General features: G+C 40.8%; 1 protein-coding gene across 1 annotated transcript in view; it reads left to right on the top strand.

Moving 5' to 3' along the window:
* Positions 1-23,481, top strand: part of mpp1 (MAGUK p55 scaffold protein 1) — a 50,902-nt gene extending 27,421 nt beyond the window's left edge. Inside the window, exons 6-12 of the mRNA XM_073058329.1 lie at positions 5,098-5,291; positions 11,325-11,434; positions 18,246-18,326; positions 18,658-18,738; positions 19,835-20,040; positions 21,011-21,094; positions 22,558-23,481. Of these exons, the coding sequence (XP_072914430.1) occupies positions 5,098-5,291; positions 11,325-11,434; positions 18,246-18,326; positions 18,658-18,738; positions 19,835-20,040; positions 21,011-21,094; positions 22,558-22,734 (933 nt within the window). The 3' untranslated portion in view covers positions 22,735-23,481. The remainder of the gene's footprint in view (positions 1-5,097; positions 5,292-11,324; positions 11,435-18,245; positions 18,327-18,657; positions 18,739-19,834; positions 20,041-21,010; positions 21,095-22,557) is intronic.
* Positions 23,482-24,159: the final 678 nt, after the last annotated feature.

The following is a 24,159-nucleotide window of genomic DNA, read 5'->3' as shown; positions in this document are numbered from 1 at the left end:
GACTGTCAGTGAATGGTTTGCAATTGTAGGGCATCCTAACTGAGCCTAATATTACAGTACAGGCAGTCCCCAGGTTACGTATGAGTCCTGTTCCTGAGTCCAGCTTTAAGTCAGATTTGTACGTAAGTCGGAACAAGTAGATCCGGTATTATTTAGCGTCAGTTAGTCAAACGTTTGTCTTAGTATATAGTATATATTTTACCTTTCTATGCATATAAAACACTTAAGAAACATACGTATTCCAATAATTAAATCACTGCATTGCTTAGTAATAATTGTAGCTTTCATCGGGCCAGGGCCTTTCACATGCTCCATTATTCTCACTTTATCCTTTAAAATTGTTCCGTTCGTTGACCGACTGTAGCCTAACGATTTTCCAATGACCGATGGTGTTTCACCTCTTTCCAAACACCTTATTATTTCCACTTTATTTTCAATCACGATCGCTTCCTGTCAATGGAACAGAAACACTGCTGGTGGCAGCTCCCGAGCTTTGCCGGCTCCCGAGGTCCGCTGGGTCCTAAGGACCACCGCACTGAGACAGGCTAAATGGGACAAGTGAGGGCTGTGCTGGGTTTGGGTATTTGATCCTCCACAATATTCCGCGTGGGAATTTAAACTGGAGGTGGCAGTTTTTTTTTACGAGGTCGAGTTGCGAGCTTGACATCAACCCAGAACAGATAGTACGGGAGTCACTGGATCGACATCAACCCGGCACGGGAGCGGTCTGTCACTGGATCGAACTCAGAAACCTCCATTTTCCAGCCTGGCGCTGATTTCACAGCGCCAGCAGCCAACCGGAACGGCGGTTGGGGGGGGGGGGGGGGGGGGAGGTGGTTGGGGCAGGATCAGGGTGAATCTTACTAAGAAAAATTTAAGCCAAATACAAAGTTAAACACTCAACACAGTGTCAACGGCAACAACTTAAAATGGCGGACGGCGTCATGATCTGACTTAAAATGCTCTCCTTCCTCGGTTCGTAGTACAAGTTGTCCTTAAGTTGGACGTTCGTAACTCAGGGACTACCTGTAAATCGGCTTGTAGATTCATCTGAGATACATCTAAGCCATATCATCTGATAAATGATTCAAAATGAACCATGCTTGCTCATTCATTTGCTGTAAGCTATGTACACAATATCAATAACTGTCCTTGCGCAATACCGTACAAACCAAGAAAAGTGTTGACATCTTCCTGACCTATAAAGTTTCATTATAACATCTTGTAACACAGTCATCATCTAACCCCACTTTACTATGTAAGAAATCAACATGTAGGTAGTTAATTTATTCCTGAACTGAAATTTTCTCACGGAGTTTTGCTTCACAGGATGTTTGCTTAAATGAGCCACCTCTAAGTAATATCGTCTTAAATCCCTTTCTCACTTTATCTCCATTTCATCCTATTGGACTCCAGACCTCAGTAATGAAGCTGTATATCACATATTGCTTTAAAAATTGCTGTGGGTTCTACTAAAGTAGATTTAAGCCTTGACCGAGCCCTGCTAAGTATCCATTTTCAGTGTTTAGAATAACCCTTTTACCAGCTTACAATTAAATGTGCTACATTTTGTTAATAATGCTCAGAGTTTGCAGTCATTAATTACGGGCATCAGTATAAATCAGCAATCAATGTCTGTGCATGCACAGTCAAAAGCAGAAACCAGAAAATGTTGTCAGCAGAGATAACCTGCACCGTTTTATGGTGGGCTGCTGGGGATATTCCCATTGACACAGCCTGTAAATCACACTGAATATAGAGTAATTACCCATTAATTGCACATTTAAAAAATGATAATAAGGGAGATTTTAGTGATCTAATTGGCAATAATTGTAAGTGAAGACCTGCTGGTTTTGAAAAATTAACTTCTAAATATGTTTGCTCAAAAGAAATTGTTGGAAATATGGTTTTATATCTCCTCCTTGGTTTATACCTCTCCCTTAAGCCCAGTTGATTTTCCTCATCCTTATTTAATTTAGAGCATAAGACATAGGAACAGAAATAGACTATTCGGCTCATTGAGTCTATCCCACCATTTAATCATGGCTGATTTCTTTCCCTTTTAACCTCATTTTCCTGCCTTCGCCCCGTAATCTTTAGTACCTTTACTAATCAAGAACCTATAAACTTCTGCTACAAATACACTCAATGACCTGGCCTCCACAGCTATCTGTTGCAATGAATTCCACAGATTCACGACCGTCAGCTAAAGAAATTCTTCCTCATCTCTGTTCTAAAGTAACATCCTTGAATTTTAAAGCTGTGCTCTCTGGTCAAAGGTTCTCTCACCTTGGAAACATCTCCACATCCACTCTCTCCAGGCCCCTCGGTATTCAGTAGGTTCCCTCATTCTTCTAAACTCCAGTGTGTACAGGCCCAGAACCATCAAACACTCCTCATACATTAACCATTTCATTCCTGGCATCATTCTCATGAACCTTCTATGGACCTTCTCCAACACCACAACATCCTTTCTTGGGTATGAGGCCCAAAATGGCTCACAATACACCGTGTGGTCTGCCCAATACCTTATAATTTCTCAGCATTAAATCCTTGCTGTAATATTCTAATCCTCTCAAAAGGAATGCTAAAATTGCATTCACCTTCTTTACTAATGACTCATCCTGCAAGATCCACAAAAGTGGCCTCAAAGTCATCAATTCAGCCATCCCGATCATTAACGTTTAGCACGAAAGTAGGGGACCTAACATCAACCCCTGCCAGTAGTCACCGGCAGCCAGCCAGAAGAGGCTCTTGTTATTTCCACTCTTTGCCCTCTGCCAGTCAGCCAATCTTCTATCCATTCTTGTATCTTTCCTGTAATGCCATGGGCTCTTATCTTATTTAGCATCTTCATGTGCGATACCTTGTCAGAGACCTTCTGAAAATCCAAGTAAAGAGCATCTCCTGATTTTCCTTTGTCTATCCTGCCTGTTATTCCCTCAAATAGTTCCAATAGATCTGTCAGGCAAGATTTTCCCTTAAGGAAATCATGCTGACTCTGGCCTAGTTTATCATCTGCCTCCAAGTACCCCAAAACCCTATCCTTAGTGATAAACTCCAACATCCTGCCAATTATTGAAGCAACTATTATTTCCTGTCTTTTGCTTATCACCCTTTTTAAAAAGTGGAGTGACATTTGCAATTTTCTAATCCTCTGGAACCATTCCAGAATCTAATGATTCTTGAAAGATCACTACTAATGCCTGCACAATCCCTCTGTTCAGAACCCGGGAGTGCAGTCCATCTAGTCCAAGTAGCCTATGTATGTACCTTTAGATGTTTCAGCTTCCCAAGCACCATCTCCTTAGTAATAGTGACTACACTCACTTCCGCCCCCTGACACTTTAGAATTTCTGGCATGTGTGGCATCCGTTAGTCTCGCGAGATGATGGATCTGCGCCTGGTTTAGGGTGCAGGCCTGGGCAGGGTTGTATGGAAGACCGGCAGTTGCCCATGCAGCGAGTCTCCCCTCTGCATGCCACTGATGTTATCCAAGGGAAGGGCAAGGGCCAATACAGCTTGGCACCGGTGTCATCGCAGGAGTTGCCAGAGCGAGGTTGAAGGCAACGCCGGACTGCCTTAGGGACTCCAGCTCTGGATTTGTCCTCGGGGTTTGTTTACTCCCAAAGCCTTTCCGATGAGTGGGTATGGCTGCAAGACAGCGGAAGTTTCAACTGCTTTCCCAGGCTGACGAGCTCCATCTACCTGAAGCACTGGTTTTAAGGCGCCAGGACCCGCCTTCGCCCCTTCTCCTGTCAATAGAAACAGTTCTGCCAGGCTTAGAGGCTAAGCCACACAAGAAGGCCAGGAGCTGGACTTGGTTGTCAGAGGCTGTTTCTTAGGCACATATAAAAATATTTCTCTGAAGTGAAGATGCTTTGAAAAATAATGAAACTAAAATTTTCATTTATCAAAAAGATTATTATAAAAAGCACTGAACAGTAAAAAACTAAATCAAGTCAATATTTGGTGTGACCACCCTTTGTCTTCAAAACTGCTGTTTTATAAGAAAATCTGCTGATGAGTTGTTCCAAGTTTCTTGGAGAACTTGCCACAAGTATTCTGCAGACTTTGTCTTGCTTGCTTTTGTGTCTCCAGGTAATCCCAGATAGCCTCAATGATGCTGAGATCAGGGTTCTGTGGAGACCATACCATCTACTGCAGAACTCTTTGTTCTTTTTTCGCTAAGGATAGTTCTTTATTACCTTGACCATGTGTTTGTGGTCACTGTGCTGCTTCAGAATGACTTTGGGACCAATCAGACACTACCCTGGTAGGATTGTAAGATGGATGAGAATCTGCTTGTATTTCCATTAATTCTGACTGGATCACCAACTCCAAATCTAGAAATGTAGCCCAAACCTATAGGGAGCCTCCATTGTGCTTTACTGTTGGCTGCAGACACCCGCCCATTATAGCTCTCTCCAGCTTTTCTCTGGACAAACTGCCTCCTGTTTGAGCCAAAATTTTCAAATTTTGACTCATCTGTCCAGAGCACTTGCTACCATTGTTCATCACTCCAGTCCTTGTGTTTTGTACCTAGATGAGTCTCTTGGCTTTGTTTCCACTTTGGAGGAATGTCTTTTTGGCAGGAACTTTTCCATGAAGCCCACTTGTCTTCTGACAAGACTTCTCCAGACTATACAGGGGACACTTGGGTCCCAGTGGTTTATGTGAGTTCAGAGCTGACAGCAGTGCTGGACCTCTTCTGATTTAGAAGGGATGTCAGTCTGATGTTCTCTCATGTGCTGCACTCAGTTTCAATGGCTGACCACTGCATTTCTGGTCCTCAGCCTTGCTTCCACGTCATACAGCTCAACATATCACTGGATCTTACATCTCTATTTTATTTAATTTATCTCACTGGTATCTTTTTAGTTAACTAATATATTTTAATAAACCTTTACTTGTTCTTGCCTGCTACTCATCTGTGCTGGCTTACCAAAGCCTCCCCAGCCAAAACTTCAGACCTCAGTATTCTACATAACGTGTAAGTTCTTGAGCGTGTTCTAAGTGTGAAATACGCTTCCTGTTTTTCCTCACTTCCTGGTTGTAAAATCTAAGACTAATTATTTATGACATCTTTTTTTTCAGATGTACATGAGAGCTCAGTTTGGTTATGATCCAAAGAAGGATGATCTAATCCCCTGCAAGGAAGCTGGATTAAGTTTTGAGACCGGTGACATCATCAAGATCATCAGTAAGGATGATCCCAACTGGTGGCAGGGCTGTCTGGAAAGTACAAGCAAAATAACTGGACTAATTCCCTCACCTGAACTGCAGGAATGGTACGCTTTGTTCCTACTAAGCTATAAAGGCAAAGAACAAGTAGGTGGGAGAACATAGTGATAGAAATGAAAAAGAGAAGTCTCAAAGGGGGCAATAGCAGCTCTATAAATTATATTTCTTTCATGCTTAATTCTTTCTTTCTGTCTTCTTTGTCACTTTCTGCACTTCCGTTTCTTTCCTGTGTTTTTTCGCCTCTTGCATTTGTCTCCCACCTTCTTCTCTATATTATCATTAAATTATTACAGTAGAGTCTGCTATGTCTACACCAGTTCACCATCAAGCAGTCTATTCTACTTTCTGCACTCTTTCATAATGCCCTTGTAAATTATTTGGCCCCAGGCCCATCTAATGTTTTGTAGAAAACCTTCTTTTCTTCCATCATCCTTAGAAGCATAGATCCAAATCACCACTCTACATTAAAAAAAATTCTGATCTCTTTCTCTGTTTTTGCTCTTCACTTCAAATCTGTGCTTTGCGGTCTGCAACATTTTCCATATCCATATCCAAAGTCATCCTGTATTGTACACCTGTCATCTTTCCTCTCAACGTTCTCGGCTCCAAGACCAACCACAGCTTTTCCAGTCTAACCTTAAGGCTGAAATCCCTTACCCAGAATCATCCTCCTTATGATCTCCCTGGAGTGCGATTGCCAGAATCCAGCACAATATTCTAGTGGTTGCCCAATTATTGTTTTATCGAAGATCCAATGTAACTCCTTGTCTAGGTTTGTGAGGTCCTGCAACATTTTCTGTTTCATGGTGAACCAGTAAGGTTTGGACTCTTTGAAGGAGAAATTCACCCTCAGTTGCTCAGTGTCTTGTTCAAGGTTCAAAGTAAATTTATTATCAAAGTACATATATGTCATCATATACAATCCTGAAATTCATTTTCTTGCAGGCATACTGAATAAATCTAACAACCAAAATGGAATCAATGAAAGACTTCACCAGCAGAGTGCCAACCAGTGTGCAAAAGACAGCAAACTATGCAAATACCAAAAAAAGGGAAAAAAAATAAATAATAATAATAGTAACTAAATAAGCAATTGATATTGAGAACATGGAAGAGACCTTGAAAGTGAATCCATGGGTTTTGGGAATATGTCTATGATGGGACAATGAAGTGAGTGAAGTTATCCCCTTTGGTTCAAGAGTCTGATGGTTGAGGAGTAATAATTTGCTGAACACAGTGATGTGAGTCCTGAGGCTCCTGTACCTTCTTGCTGATGGCAGCAGCGAGAGGAAAGCATGGCCTGGATGGTGAGCATCCTTGATGATGGATGCTGCTTGCCTGTGACAGGGCTCCATATAGAAGTCCTCAGTGATGGGGAGGGACTGGGCCGTATCCAGTGCTGTTTATAGGCTTTTCTGTACAAAGTCATTTATGTTTCCATACCACGCCATGATGCAACCAGACAATATCCTTTCCACCACACACCTATAGAAATTTGTCAAGAGTTTTAGACATCATGCCAAATCCTCACAGACTTCTAAGGGAGAAGCGGTGCTGCCGTACCCAGTGACTTGGTGCATGTAATTGAGGATGAATTTCTAACCAAAAGGAGAATGCTTCAGCTAGTAATTAAAAGAACCAATGGAATGGTGGTGCTTAGTTTAGATGCTTGATTATAAGGTGAAGTGAGTTGTGAAGTATATGGTTGGCAGGAAATGCCAGCCTTGGAAACTCGACAGATATTTGCCAAGGCAAGGCAAGTTTATTTGTATAGCACTTTTCAAACACAAGGCAGTTCAAAGTGCTTTACATAGAACAAGATATAAAAATCAAACATCAAATTTCAGACAATATAAAAGAGAATAAAATCACAGAAAAAATAGATATGATATATAGATTAAAAAAGAAACAAGAGTTACAGTGCAGGAGATTCTATTTAAAAGCTACAGCGAAAAGAAAAGTTTTAAGCCTTGACTTAAAAGACCTTGAAGTTGGGGCAGACTTTAAATCTTCTGGAAGGTTATTCCAGATATGTGGAGCATAGTAACTAAAAACTGCTTCACCATGTTTGGTTTTGACCCTGGGGGTGGTAAGCAGACCTGCCCCAGACAACCTGAGAGCTCGGGAAGGTTCATAATCCAGCGAGAGATCGGAGATGTATTTTGGCCCTAGACCATTCAGTGCTTTATAAACCAGTGGTAATATTTTAAACCCAATCATCTGATGGACAGAAAGCCAGCGTAGTGATCTGAGAAATGGAGTGATGTGTTCTACTTTCCTGGTCTCAGTGAGGACTCTGGCAGCAGTGTTCTGGATGAGCTGCAGCTGTCTGACGGATTTTTTACAGAGTCCTGTGAAAACTCCATGACAGTAGCCAAACCTACTAAAATAAATGCATGGACAAGCTTTTCTATGTCTTACTGAGACGTAAGCCCTTTAACTCGGGCTTTATTTTAAAGATGGCAGTGGGCTACTTTGTAATTGTCTTAATGTGGCAGTTAAAATTTAAGTCAGAGTCCATCACAATATCAAGGTTTCTGGCTTGGCTTGTGGTCTGTAATGACTGGGATTCTAAGTAAGCATTGACCTTTAATCGTTTATTTTTGGCACCAAAAACAATTATTGCAGTTTTCCCTTTGTTTAACTATAGGAAGTTTTTGCTCAACCAATCAGTGGTTTGGTCAATACAGTTTTTTACTGACCATAGTCACTTGATGCTGTTATATAAATCTGAGAGTCCTCTGCATAACTAAGTGAAGATATTTTGTTGCTTGCCATGATTTGAGCTAGAAGGAGCATGTATATGTTAAACTGAAGAGGCCCTAGTATGGACGCTTGAGAGCACATTCTGTGTGCGTTGCATGTCATTTTTGTTTGGTCAAATATGTAGCTGCCAATCAATACAAAATAATTTAAACCACTTTAGGACTGTACCAGAAAGTCCCACCCAGCTTTCCAGTCTGTCCAGTGATGGCCATGGTTAACTGTGTCAAAAGCAGCACGATAATCCAGTAAAACCAAACCTGAAAGTTTACCATCATCACGGTTGAAGCGGCTGTCATTTAAATCCTCCACCAGAGCAGTCTCAGTACAACGGTGTTCCCAAAATCCAGACCGGAAAACATCCTTACAATTGCTTAGTGCCAAAAAGCTAACGAGTTGCTGATAAACAACCCTTTTAATAATTTTACTTAAACTTGGTAAGTTTAATACTGGCCTATATTTATTAACTACTGAGGCATCTAGGTTGTTCATTTTTAAAAGCTTAATAATTTCAGTTTTCAGGGCCTTTGGGAAGCTGCCTGATAGAAGTGAAGTGTTGACTATTTGCAGAATGCCTGGCATCATGCAACTAAAAACATTTTTTTAAAAAGGCTGTAGGTAAAATGTCAAGGGAACAGGAGGAGGATTTCAGGTGTAGCACAATTTCTTCTAGAGTTTGAAAGTCAATAGGTTTGAATTGTATCATCTTAACTAAATTAGTTCTAAGTGAGTGAGAGGACAACACTGACTTCTGACCTGATGCAGAGACACTAACGGCTTGTCTAATCTTCGGAATTTTATCACTAAAAAAGAATGCAAGGTCATTATATGACTTTGTAGTTAGAAGTTCAGGAGCTACTGATAGAAGAGGATGAGTGAGCCTAGCAAATAAGGAACGTGCATTATTGCTGTTTTTGTTTATAATATCAGAGAAGAAGGACTACCTTACACATCTTACTCTAAGTTATAGATGCGAAGAGTTTCTTTATAAATGTCACAATGGACCTGGAGTTTTGTTTTCCACCAGCTGCGTTCAGCTTTTCAACTCTTCTTTTTAAAGGTAACCAGTGAGGTGTTTCCCCACGGCGCTTTGTTTTCTTCCCAGAAACTACTTTAACTTTTGTGGGGGTGATTACATCAATGATATCTGTAATTTTAGAGTTGAGATGGTCTACAAGATCATTGACAGAAGCTGGAGAGGACAAGTGTGGGAGAAAAGGCCTGTGTGAATAATAGCTGGGTGTTTTCAGTAATATACCATTTTGTGATTACCTCAGTTTGAGCGCCAGTGAATAGAGACATAGTAATTTCAGTGAAAACAGAAATGATCAGAAAGAGTGGCTTTGGTCACCACAACCTCAGAAGTGTTAAAGACCATTGGAAATGACTAGGTCAAGGGTGTGGCCCTTACTGTGTGTGAGCCCTGTCACACACTGTATCAGTCCATAGTTGACTAGGATGCAGAACAGTTCAGATGGAAACAAGAAGGTGGGGAATCTTAGAGAACTAATAACAACTACAAATTGAATGCACTTAGCTTGCATTCCCTTGAGTTTGAGGTAAAGGCTGATTAAATTAAAACACTTTAAAAGATGCCACCACACACAGTGGTTGGGCAATGTTAGAAATTAGCAGACTAACTATCCAGAGATCCAGCGTCAAATCCAACCATTGCAGCTGTGGAATTGAAATTCTGTTACTAATTTGAGAAAATGGCATCTGTCTCAATAGTAATGACTGCAAAAACTCTGTATTATTGTAATGTTTACTGATGCACTCCTTACCTTGTCTGGCTCATGGAGCGTGGATTGACTTTTAGGTGGCCCAGCAATCTATGTTGAAATAGAGAAAGGGCAAAACTAGGTGAACGTCTGACCTCTACCCATGCACTGATGGACACAGCAAACTTGCTCCTCACAAATTATCAGATGTCCAGATTATCAGCTATTCCACAGCTTCTTCCCCTTCACCATCAGATTTCTGAATTGTCCATGAATCCATGAATATTCCTTCACTATTTTTGCACTAATTATTTAATTTTATGTTTCTTATTGTAATCTATATTTGTAAGCATTACACCACAACACTACAAGTTTCATGATTTATGTCAGTGATAATAAACCTGATTATGATTCAGAAGCATACGTAATAGACAATATGTCCTCCATCATAATCCTGTCTCAACAGCAAGACAGGCCCATCAGAAGCAGTGGTACAGAGGCAGCAAAGAGCAAACCCTGGTGTTCTCAACATTGATGGCAAACCCTCTGAAGTCTCATGGCACCAGAAACATGAGCAAATAAACTGCCTTCTGATTTCCACCTGTCATTTTCCCTCAGATAGTAAATCAGTGCTTCTCCATGTTGAACGTTTGGGGGAGAAACCACAAAGTTACAAACACATGGAATGTGCTCTTGGCAGGGGACTTCAATGTCCATCAGCAAGAGTGGCTTCATAGCACCATCATGAACTGAGCTGGCTGAATCCTGAGAGACACAGCTGTCGCATGAATGTGTGGGTGGTGGTGAGTGACCGAACAGGAGGGATGAACCTATTTGACCTCACCTTTACCAGTCTAACTGTGATGGATGCATCTCTTCTTGATAGCATTGGTGGAAGTGACTATTGAACAGTACTTATGGAGCCAATATCACATCATCACATCAAGTTCTCCCACCCCATCATGTTAGGTGGCATTATACTTGTGCTAGGTACATTAAACTCAGAACAGGCCTGACATCTCCAAAATGATGTCCATGAGACTCAGCCACAGGAGCTGAAATGGCTCAGTACATACCTCAACCATTTTTATCTGGCTTAGGAGTGCAGAAAGGCATGCCAAGAGCAGCATCTAAAAAAGTACCAGCCTAGTAAAACTGCAGCACAGGACTACATGATTGCTATCAGTAAAATAAAAATGCTTGGGGCAGGCAAGGCATTTTCCAATTAGCAGATCAGATCAAAGCTCCATGGTCTACCACAACCAGTTGTGAATGGTGGGATAGAATTAATCAATTAACTTGTAGACACAGCTGGAATAATAACACATTAGAATTGTCATAGCAGAAGATCACAGGGCAAATCTCACAGATGTGCACATACAGTACATACAATAATGGATTCCAAAATAATATACTTAGGTACAAATCCAGTATGATCTAAAATGCCAACTCTCTATTTCTCTCTACAGATGCTGCTTGACCTGCCAATTTCCTCCAGCAGCTTGTTTTTTTATTCTTCTCTCAGACTCCAGCAGTTAGTTTCTTCATATTAAAGTACATATTTTTCATGTTCTTTGCTAATCTGTATTGTTATAGGCGAGTGGCCAATAGGAATACAGCTAATCAGGATGTGACATCAGGATGTGGCGTATTTGGGAAGAAGAAAAAACAGTGTAAAGACAAGTATCTGGCCAAGCACAGTGCAAGTATGTCACTCTTTACGTGGCATTGCTCGTTTACGTTTAGGATATTTGGGGAAACACTAGCCATTTGCTTGATTACCCTGTTGGTCAAAGGATGGACATGTAGAATCTAAAGATAATGGATGCAAAGGATATGACTGTATCCAGACAGTCTCAATTTACTATGATGGCTGAAGCCACATGGTCACGTCCGTATCCTAAAATAATTGAACACTGAACCAATTGATCAATTGCTGCTCATTTAACATTATTGCCAAAGCTAGACCATTGTCTGATGAAGCAGATCATTGCAATTGTGATGTTCTGTTTCAGCTTTTCCAAATAGCCCCTGTTCAGAGGCTGCTTGCTACACTCTCTGGAAGAATGCACATTTCCACCCCAGGCTCATTACAGCTGCTGATTTAAGAACCTCCTTCTTGATTTCTTCATTTCTAGTCATTCTAACACTACATTGGACGGCCTTCCCTTATCCATTAACTTAAGATCACTTTGTTCCGTGATTTCTCAATTTAAAAATAATTTTCAAATCCTTTCGTGCCTTCATCTATCTTTGAAACTTACCCCAGCCCTGGAAGCCTCCAAGATAGCTGCATCTCTCTAATCCTGGCCTATTTGCATCCCTGATTTCCTTTACTCCATTATTACTGACTGAGCCTTCAGCTGCTGAAACTAAGAACTTATTTCCATAAACCTCTTCATCTTTCTACCTTGCTCTTCGGCTGAATATTTACTTCCTGCACCAAGATTTTGGTTACTTGCCCTAATATTTCTCAGTTCTTGATATCATATTTTGTTACATAGAATCACAGAAAAGTACAGCACAGAAACAGGACTTTTAGCCCATCTAGTCAATGCCAAACCATTGATCTGCCTAGTCCCATCGACCTGCACCCGGACTATAGTCCTCCATATCCTCCCATCCAAGTGCTTATCCAAATTTCTCTTAAAAGTTGAAATCGAACTTGCATCCACCACATGTGCTGGCCGCTCATTCCACACTTTCACCACTCTATAAGTGAAGATGTGCCCCCTAATGTCCCCTTAAACAGTCCACCTTTCACTCTTAACCTATGACTTCTGGTTGTAGTCTCACCCAGTCTCAGAGGAAAAAGCCTGCTTACATTTACCCTATTTATAACCCTTATAATTTTGTATACCTCATCAAATCTCCTCTCAATCTTCCCTGCTCTAGGTAATAAAATCCTAACCTATTCAACCTTTCCCTGTAACTCTGGTCCTCAAGTCCTGGCACGACACTTGTAAACTTCCTCTGCACTCTTTTCAAACTTATTTACATCTTTCTTGTAGGTAAGTGACCAAAACTGCTCACAATGCTCTAAATTAGGCCTTACTACCATCTTGTACAATTCCAACATAACATCCAGACTGCAGCACAGGGCAGCAAACACCTCCTCCTCTCTAATCTGTATATGTGCATGACCTCAGAACCATGCTTTGCCTCACATTTATAGACTCTGTGTCCATCTCCCAAGTAAATACAGATATAAAATATGCATTTAAGACCTCCCCCATCTCTTTCAGCTCCATGCATAGATTACTACTTTGATCTTCTAGAGCACCAATTTTGTCCCTTACTATCCTTTTGCTCTTAATATATCTGTAGAAGCCCTTAGGATTCTCCTTCACCTTGTCTGCTAGAGCAAACTCATGCTTTCTTTTAGCCCTGCTGATTTCCTTCGTAAGTGTTCTTGTTCATTTCTCTTACCCCTCGAGCACCTAACTTGCTCCTTCCTGCTTTTACCTACTGTGCACCTCCTTCTTTTCCTTAACCAGGGCCTCGATATCTCTCAAAATCCAAGGTTCCCTAAACCTGATATCCTTGCCTGACAAAGACATGCAAACTCTGTACTGTCAAAATTTCATTTTTGAAGGCCTCTCACTTATCAAGTACACCTTCGTCAGAAAACAACCTGTCCCAATGCTCACTTGCCTGATCCATTCTGATACCATCAAAATCGGCCTTTCTTCAATTTAGAATCTCGACCCGAGGACCAGAGCTATCTTTATCCATAACTACCTCAAAACTATTGGCATTGTGATCACTAGGTGCATAGTGTTCCCCTACTCAAACTTTTGTCACCTGTCCTGTCTCATTTCCTAATAGGAGATAAGTATCACACACTCTCTAGTTGGGACCTCTAGGTACTGATTAAGGAAATTTTCCTAAAGACATTTGACAAACTCTTTCCCATCTAGCCTTTTTATGGTATGGGAATCCCAGTCGTAAGACATAGAAGCAGAATTAAATAATTTGGCCCATTGAGTCTGCTTCTTCATCCCATCATAGCTTATTATCCCTCTCAACCCCCTTCTCCTGCCGTATTCCCATAATCTTTGATGCATTGACCAATCATGTACATATCAACCTCAGCTTTAAACGTACTCAATGACTTGGCCTCCACAGTTGCCTGTGGCAATGAATTCCACAGATTCACTAGCCTTTAGCTAAAATCCTCCTCATCTCTGTTCTGAACTCCACCTCATTCTCTCAAGTCTGAGGCTGTGCCCTCTGAAACTATAAACACCCACTATAGGAAACATCCACTTGACATCCTCTTTTTCAATATTTGATAGGTTTCAATGAGATCCCCACCTCATTCTTCTAAATTCCAACAATTACAAGCTCAAAGCCATCAAAAGTACTTCAAACGTTAAGCCTTTAATTCCCAGAACCATTCTTGTGAACCTCCTCTGGATCTTGTCCGATGTCAGCACATCTTTTTGTAGACGAGGGACCCAGAACTATTCACAGTACTCCAAAATGCAGTCTGTCCAATGCCTTATAAAGCTTCAGCATTACATCCTTTCTCTTATAAGTTAGTCCTCCTGACATGAATGCTGACATTGAAATTGCCTTCCTTACCACCAACTCAACCTGCAAGTTAACCTTTAGGGAATCCTGCACAAGGACTTCGCACATTTGATTTTTGTATTTTCTTTCCACTTAGAAAGTAGTCTATGCCTTCTACCAAAGCGCATGATCATACATTTTCCGACACTGTGTTCCATCTACCACTTCTTTACCCATTTTCCCGATCTGCTTATGGCCTTCTGTAGACTCCCTGCTTCCTCAATGCTACTTGTCCCTCTACTTAACCATCATAGTGTCTGCAAACCTGGTGATATATTTGACTTTATCTTCAACCTTTCAAACTGCAGGGTGAGTTCTATCATATTATGATCACTGCTTCCTAAGGGTTCTTTTACCTTAAGCTCCCTTGGGTTACACATCACCCAATCCAGAATTGCCTTTCCCCTATTAGCCTCAAACTCAAGGTGCTCCAAAAAACCATCTCGTAAGTATTCTACAAACTTCCCCCTCTCAGGATCCTGCATCAAGTTGATTTTCCCAATCTATCTGCATATTGAAATCCCCCATGACTATCATAGCATTGCTCTTATTACATGCCTTTCCTACCTCCCATTAATTCATATCCCACATTCTGGCTACTATTTGGAGGCCTGTATACAACTCACATCAGGGTCTTTTTACCCTTGCAGTTTCTGAACTCTCACAAGGACACGACATCTTCTGATCCTAAGTCACCTCATTCTAAAGACTTGATTTCATTTTTTTACCAGCCCCCTCTGCCTACCTGCCTGTCCTTTTGACACACAGTGTTAAGCTCTCAACTCCTAACTCTTTCAGCCATAACTCAGTGAAGCCCAGAACATATCTGCTAATTGAGCTACAAGATCATCTAGCTTATTCTATATACTGCGCGCATTCAAATATATCAACTTCAGTCCTGTATTCATCACTCTTACTTATTTTGCCTCTATGTTGCACTTCAACTCATCCCACTGACTGCAATCTTGTCTGTCCTTCCTGACAGTCTCACTACGCCCTTGAATACCAAGTGCCCCATCCTCAGCCCTATCATGTTGGTTCCTGTCCCCCTGACAAATTTGTTTAAACCCTCTCCTACAACTCTAGCAAATCTGCCCACAAAAATATTGGTCCCCCTTGGGTTCAGATGTAACCAATCTTTTTTGTACAGGTCATACCTTCCCAGAAAGTCCAAATGATCCAGAAATCTGAAACCCTGCCCCTGTCACCAACTCCTCAGTCACACATTTATCTGCTAAATCATCGTATTCTTACACTCAGTGGCGCATGGCACAGACAACAATCCAGAGATCTCTCTTCAGGACCACCTTGCCTTTACCTACAGCATATAGTTATACAACTATGTAACACAGCTTTGGGCTGTTCACCCTCCCCATTTAGGATGTTGTGAAACCAATCAAAGACATCCCCGATCCTGGTTCCTGGGAAGCAAGCTACCATCTGGGTGTCTTTTTCATGTCCACAGATTCTCCTGACTGCTCCCCTATCTATGGAACCCCCTGTCACTACTGCACTCCTCTTCTCCACTCTTCCCCTCTGAGCCACAGAGCCAGAGATGTGCTCACTGTGGTTTCTTTCTGGTAGGACATTTCCACTCTCACTCCCCTCAACAGTATCCAAATGGTATACTGTTGAGAGGAATGGCCACGCGGGTACTGTGCACTGTGTGCAGATGTAGTTATCAGGGAGACTGGAGATCTCCCAAAGTTCCTATATCTCACACAAGGAACATGCCACTAACTATGGGCCCATTCTCAGCCCTCTAGCTATGTACTGGAACACAAAAAAACTTACTAGAAACTTACTTAGAACCTCTGCCTTTGCTCACCCACGCCCGTTGAGCCAAAGCCAGATCACTCGAATAATGCCCCACTCCAACGATGGCTGACCTGCTTGCAACTCCTTTCTTTTTATTGACTCAAATAAGACTCACTTCTGACGAGACTTGTAGGTTTCAAATCACTCCCATCCGGTAAGGTGTCAATCTCTCACTCACTACTTCAATGACTCTCTCACCAAGACTAAATTTGCAAACTGCAAGTCTCATTGGGTGTGAGTCATTGCAAATGTAGTTTTCAGTCAATGTGTGGAAAGTTAAAATCACCTACTATCATAACCTTATGTTTCTTGGAATGGTTTGCGATTTCTCTCAAATTTGCTCCTCTGAATCCCACGGACTGTTGTGTGGTCTAGAATGTAATCCCATTAACATGGTCAACTGCACTGCCATGACATTTTCCCTGACCAGTAATGACACCCTCCCCCTTTAATCCCTCCCACTCTATCACATCTAAAACAACAGAACCCTGGAATATTGAGTATCAGTCCTGCCCTTCCTGCAACCAAGTCTCATTAATGGTCACAATGTCATAATTCCATGTGCTGATCCACACCCTAAACTCATCTGCCTTTCCTAGAATACTCCTGGCATTGATATATTTGCAGTTCAGAATATTAGTCCCACCATGCTCAAGTTTTTGGTTACTGACTTTGTATGTAAGTATGTCTTTCTCCACAACTGACTCCATTATCTATTCTGGCATTCTGGTTCCCATTCCCCTGCAACTCTAGTTTAACCCCTCCCCAACCCCCATGTAGCATTAACAAACCTTCCTGCTTGGGTGTTAGTCCCCCTCCAGTTCAGGTGCAAACCAACTCTTCTGTAGAGGTCCCATCTTCCCTGGAAGAGAGCCCAGTGATCCAAAAACCTGACTCCTTTCCTCCGGCACCAACTCCTTAGCCGTGTGTTAAACTGTATGATCTTTCTGGCCTCACAAGCACATGGAACAGATAGCAATCCTCAGATCACAACACTGGAAGCCCTGTCCTCTAACCCACCACCTAACTCCTTGAACTTGCTTTGCAGGACCTCGTCACCTCTCCTACCCATGTCATTGGTACCAATGTGGACAACAACCATATCCTCCCACTTGACTAGTGTGGACTCGATCCACAAAGTCCCTGACCCTGGCACCTGGGAGTCCACATACCACCCAGATACCTCATTCTCATCCACAGAACCTCCTTTCTGATCCCCTAACTAATGAATCCCCTGTCACTACAGCTCTCGACTTCTCCCACAGCCAGAGACCTGACTGCTGTGGCTTTCCTCTCCTGGGTCATTTTCCACCCCCCACCCCCACTACAGTATCCAAAGTGGTATACCTGTTATTGAGGGGAATGGCCATGGGTACTCTGCACTGGCTGTTTATTCCCTTTCCCCCTCCTGACAGTCACCCAGTTACCTGCATCCTGCACCTTGAGTGTAATCTCCTCCCTATATGCCCTGTCTATCAAACCCTCAGCCTCCTGAATGGTGCGTAGTTCATCCCACTCCAGACCCAACTCCTTAACGTGGAGTGTTTGAAGCTGCAGATGGATGTAGGTGTAGTCGTCAGGGTCACTGGAGGTCTCCCTGCCTTCCCCACTACTCTAAATGTGGAATAAGAAAGAATAAATAATGAAAAAAATCAGCTTCTGGCCTATGACCCTTCTCACTGAAGCCTTGATAAGCCAAAGACTCAACTCCCCATTCTAACACAGGCCCACTCACACAGTAGTTGGTCTGCTTAAACCTAACTACTTTTTATTGGATCTTGCCAAGTGCCTAATTATGTGCAATACAATGTCTCCTTGGGAACTGGTGTGCAAAAAAAATCATAAATTGTGAAAAAGAAGTTGACTCTATTGTTACATTTCATGTTTCATCGTAGTAAATCAAAGGCACATTATAGTCGTCAACAAAGGCAGTGTTTTCTGAGCTATTTTATTGCCATAGTAACTGAGAAATTGACCTACTGTGAGCACTAAGATTGTACTATTGTGTACTCTGAACTGCTGTCATAACACTCCAGTACTTTAGCTACTGTTACTGTACACAACAGAGTGGCAGCAGTCATTTATTTCATTCAAACTTACAGCTAATTGCTGTTGTTTTTCCAGTCTTTGATCGCCTGGATCTAGTCTCATATGAAGAAGTCGTACAGCTCCCTGCGTTCAACAGAAAGACCTTGGTGCTTCTTGGTGAGCATAGAAAGCTAACAACATCTGACTCCTTAATATCATATCTTATTGATGCCCGATTACAAAACTCCTTTGAAAAGCAAAATACAGCTTTATTGGATGGGAACACTTAATGAGAAATCTCGAAAACGTACCAGATTCCCCTCATTCAGTGAGTGGAAGAGATGTGCAGTCTTTTTAATGTGTGCATCCTACCGATGATGTATCCTATCCTCAGAATAGGTGCAAGGAAACGGAATCGCAGTCTCAACACAAATCAAAACCCTGCTATTAAGTGTCATATGTCCTGATGCTTACTCGTGTACCAAAATGCTTTGCTTTTTATTTGCAGGAGCCAACGGAGTTGGGAGAAGTCACATTAAAAATGCTCTGATTACCAAACACTCAGACAAATTTGCATATCCAATTCCACGTAAGTGCCGTGCAGGAAAAACTATCATTGCTGTTGGAGTAAGTAAAGCTTACTTCCATTGTTTATTGATAGAGAGTACTGTTTTTGACAAAGTTCCTCTTCCTGAATAATCAGCTCCATTCAAACATATTGGATTGCTGTCACTCAAACTTCTTTGGTGTTCTTTTGGAGGGAGTTTCTGAGACTCATTTATGACAATCACTTGACCAATAAATATTTGCACTTAAAATTCCTTCAATTTGGAGCACTAATTTCCCCCCCCCAATGCCTTGTCTTTGTCCCAAAAATGATTTTGCTTGTACTTAGACTGCTCACAATTAGAAATGAACCATATCCTGTCCTGAGAACATCAACGGTGTACTGTCAAAGGTACTGTAAGATCTGTAGGGAGCCCCACCAGAGAATGTGATAGTTGTTAAATCTGCTTCACCAAGGACACCTTGTAGAAAATTAACCATTGCTTAAACATTCATGAGTATATCTTTTCCCGAAGAATTTAAAAACATGTTTTATTCACTTATTGTGAAACTTCTTAATGTCCATCAGCATACTTTTACTATCTAATTTATGAAACTTTCAATTTAAATTCCTTTGCAGACTTAAAGAACTCAGAAACAATAAATTACTAGGGATAAATGCAACTTCCAAAGAGGGATAAGCAAGACTAGCCGTGATTATCTATCTATCAAACCTGTGAGGGAGTCCATTTATGCTGCTTTGGAAACATGCCTATGCAATGCCTCTTTTCAAATTGACATAATCCCATATTACTTTAAATCCATTAGTTGACCAGAATAACCTCTAATTCACACTCTGTGACTTGAGATTTCATTATGGGAGTAATGGCTTTTCTCCTATGTTTGCACAACCATTGAAACCAACAATAGGAACACAATATAAGGAGTCCAGAGCTTTTATACTGATATAAAATGCAAGATTGTTGGCTGGTTCCCCATGTAGCAATAAAATACTTTGAGTTAGTAGATATAATTATATTCTGAATACCAGATGCAACAGAAAACCCTGCATTGCCATCTCTCCATCTGCACTCAACCCTCTCCCCAAAAAATGAACCTATTGTGGTTTCCTTTACTAGACACCTCGAGGTTACCAAAAAAAAATGAAGAAGATGGAAAGAACTATTACTTCATTTCCAATGAGGACATGGTGAAGAACATCACCTGTAATGAATTCCTGGAATATGGAAGCTTCCAAGGGGCCATGTTTGGAACAAAGCTAGAGACAATCCGCAAGATCAATGAAGGACAGGGCAAAATTGCAGTGGTGGATATAGAGCCCCAGGTATGGCATAATAACAACGGTCATTCCAGAACTTACTCACTGACACCAGCCGTTCTGTTGAATACAGTGGAGGACATGGATTGCTTAGACATCATAGAGGTGATAACACACTTAGGATATTGGAAAAAGATTACTGCAGAGTGCAATGGGGTCAACTCAGTTTACTAATTTGCCAGTGCTATGTGCATGGAGAATTACACTGGAAGTTAAGGATAGTTGTTTACATGGTGCAAGGCACTTACTCATGTCAATCTTGTACTTGGAACCAAAAGAGCAAGGTATTTGAATCTCCTTTCAATGCATCTTAAATGCGTGCTACATGACTGGGACATGAATCATTCAGGCATCATGGGAAGGGCAGCAACTTATGTGAAATATAACAGAACATGTCAATCCATGCACTTTCCCCTCTCACCATATTCTTGTCATTCAAAATAAAGTACACTATAGCATGAATTTTTCAAATGGCTTTGAAGGATAAACTGGAGCAGAGAATTTGTCTATGTTTTGAATGATCCTCCTGGATCTTGCACGTCCATCAGACTCCAGTTAATGCTTCAGTTCAATATCTCTTTTGAAAGACAACACTTCAATGGTCTCTGATGCACAAACCTAGATTTGATTCCTAAATCTTTGGATTGGAGATTGAAACCTTAACTTTCTGATTCCAAGGCAGGTGTAAGACCCAATAACTTTGGTGTAGATATTTGTTCTTGATATAAACATGTGTTATAGCAGAATTTACCCACAACTCGACAGTGCTGGATTTTGGATGCCAAATAGAACATACAACTCAACTTAGCCTTTCTATAAAGTAATTGTAGTAATTCAGTAGGCCAAAAGCTGTCTAAGCTTTGTTTTTCTACGACAAGCTCACTGGAGATTAAGAAAATGTTACTTCCTCTTTTAAAATCAGGCATATTCCCCCAGACGGCAATCCTAACACTGCATGTATTCCCTCTATTACCAGGCTCTAAAGGTTCTCAGAACAGCAGAGTTTGCACCACTGGTGGTTTTCATTGCTGCTCCCTCTGGTATTCAGCTAGGCAATCAGGTATGGCATTTTTTTTACTGAACTAAAGTAATTCTGAAACAGAGGTACAGATAGGTACTTGTTGCAGTTTAGAAAAGATGAGTGTGAACATCAAGGAATGTAGTAGAAAAATGATTGGGATTTACAAGACCTAATTGAAGGAAGAAACTGTGGTGGTCATTTCATCCTGAGGTGTTTTCCCCAAATGAAAATACAAATGTTATAACCCCACATAGTAAAGGTTTTGCAGTCACTGGCACACTGCTCAGTGATAATGTGGGCACAGACACCTTCATCTGAGAAAATGAGTTAAGTGTATCCAGTCTGAGAAGTACACAGGTATCAAATCTCCCATGAGAACCTGCTGAAGAGCAGCACCATAAAATATTTCAAAATGCTCTTTTCGCCTTGTATGTGCATCTCTCAGGTGAAACAGGTCTAGGAGATGGAATGCTGACTAAACTTTGTCCAAAAGGCTGTTTTAAAGTCGTACATTCTGGAAATTAAAACATAGCAGTCACTTAAACACAAACTAAAAGAGGGTTTTCAATAGTACTGCTGTAGGAATGTCCTCTTTCACCCTACAGTCAATGCAACTGCAGTCTCATCATGTTAAAGTTGAAATAAATGTGGCAAATTAGGGGATAACCCACATGCTTCGTTCTTCTAAGATTTATTTTTGACATTTTCAGAACTGGATTTGTATCCATGTCGATCTTCATTTGGTATTAATAATCAAGAGGTGTGTAGTTCAGTAATGTTTACCCCAAAACCTTTCTACTACAATTTTATTTTTGTTCATGACCAGTGCCAGGATCTCACACCTTCCATTCTTTTTCATTTTTGTGAGGAAAATATACTTTTTACAAAGAGTAAATAATAAACCCCATTGCTGAGGGATTTACCACCACTAATGCATGGCAAAATTGAAGTAATAATGCCCATTGTCAATGGTGTGGAAGGCAGCTTAATTGAACAGCTGATCAAGCCCAGAAAAGCAAAAGGCAAAAGCTGTCAAGATCAAGCAATTAATTTCATTTAAATGTATACCACCTCATTTTAAATGGTATGTCATTAAGTACCAGGATATCAATAGGGAGACAGGGCACAGACAAGCAAGACATAGTGAATGAGAGGAAGGGTTAAATACTTAAGAATAGCCAATAATAAAGCAGGCACAAGAAATGGATCCCCAGGTCAAATGTGCGAAAGTTGCTTTCAAACACTATCAGTTATAGGTAAAATTAAAATAGGGAACAACATACATATCAAAGCCACTAAAAAGCCCTTAATTTTTTAGATATTTAATATGGAACCATCCTTCACACCTATCTATAGCTCACAATCACAGGATATGGCTTTTGACATAAAAAGTTCTTAAGTTTAGGAGAAAACTGTTAACAACTGCAATATCCAATCAGCAATCTTTCTGGTCAAGTGAGTGAACATAATTTCAATGCAAATCAATGTGGTTTTTTTTCCAGGTTGAATCTCTCAAGAAGATTCAAAAGGAGTCAGAAATCCTCCAGCAAACTTACGGACATTGGTTTGATCTGACACTGGTTAACAATGAACTAGAAGATACAGTGCAAAATCTGGTGGAGGCAATTGAAAATGCATGCACTACAGCACAATGGGTACCTGTGTCATGGGTCTATTAGTGGACTGTTGCAGAAGGGGTACAACAAATAAAATGTACTTTTTAGAATTCATTTAATCCAAAATGAGATGCAGTTTGGATCCTTGTCATTTATAACTAAAAACATCTATTAGCATTTTAGAAGATTCCATTAAATTGATACACCATTCTCCAAAGTCATCAAGTTTTATATACTTTAAAAGCAGTGACTGTTAAGTAACGGGAGATTGTATTACTCACAATGTTGGCTGACTTACATTCGCTTTAAATAACTTTCCTAGAGCCTATTGTATGTAATCCTTTAATGTACCTGGCCCAGCATTTAAACTCCTCCACAACACCACTGTAGTGAATGACTATCTTGTTACAGCTCATTCTGTGTTTCATATTGCAGCATTTGCACAAGACAGAGAACAATGATGCATCACTATTTCACCAGCAGGTCCAAGAATGGATCATGCAGGTCATTAGGCTATTGAAAACTATAAAATTTAGAATTATGGTATCAGTCCACACTTGAAATGCAGTGGGGAATGGTGCAAAATATATTCAGGCATATAGCATGTCTACCATTTCACCAGACTACAGCCAAGGTACGCATCTAAAGTATAAGTATTAAGTGTTCTAAAATCCTCTAGTCAACTTGAAATTATGCAAGATATTAGGTGCTAAACATTAATTGCAAAAGTACACCATACAATGCTGAGTTATGTAATTTTCTCATCTAAATGGAAATGCTTATTTAAATAAAGGCATTTACCTCAGTGAATTGCTGGAATAATTAGGTTTTTTTGACTGACAACTGGAGACAGTAGTTTGTATCACTGCCATATTTAAACACTTACAGGATCAGTTTGGGATTAATACATCAGTTTTGCCTACAGGTTTGGAGTCAAACAGTATGATAACAGGCTATTCAGCCCCATCATTTCTACATCAATTTGTGAGCAAGCAACCATCCTGATTAAGCTGATCTTCTAGCAGTTGTCCCAATACCTCTCAAGTCTAGGTGATTCCAAGTGCTTTCTAGACATTTGAATACTGTTTCCACCATTCTCAAGCAGTGTATTCCAAGTACTTGCCTCTCTGGGTGAAACATTTCCTCAAAATCCCTCCAGATCTTCACCCTCTGGAGTCTGGCAACATGGAAACAGGTCCCTGGGCCAGAACAGCTCATATTGACCAAGACATCAACCTAGTCATTTGCCTGCATTTGGCCAAAATCCCTTAACTTTTTCTTGTCCTCGTAGCCATCCTTTTAAATGTTAACATACTTGCCTCAAACCACTTGTCCTCAGCTCATTTGATATACAAGATACTGAGTGAGAAGGTTGTCCCCATTTTCCTATTAAATTTCAATTCTCCCCCCACCCCGAGCAAAAAACAAACTGCATTCACTTTACCCATGTCCTTGTTTTTTTTTTACACCTCTAAGATCACCCTTCAT

This window comes from Hemitrygon akajei, chromosome 10 (genome assembly GCF_048418815.1).
Source record: "Hemitrygon akajei chromosome 10, sHemAka1.3, whole genome shotgun sequence".
In the NCBI taxonomy this organism is placed as follows: Eukaryota; Metazoa; Chordata; class Chondrichthyes; order Myliobatiformes; family Dasyatidae; genus Hemitrygon; species Hemitrygon akajei.
Note: the sequence above shows the minus strand (reverse complement) of the source record. Positions and strands in the feature narration are given on the sequence as shown.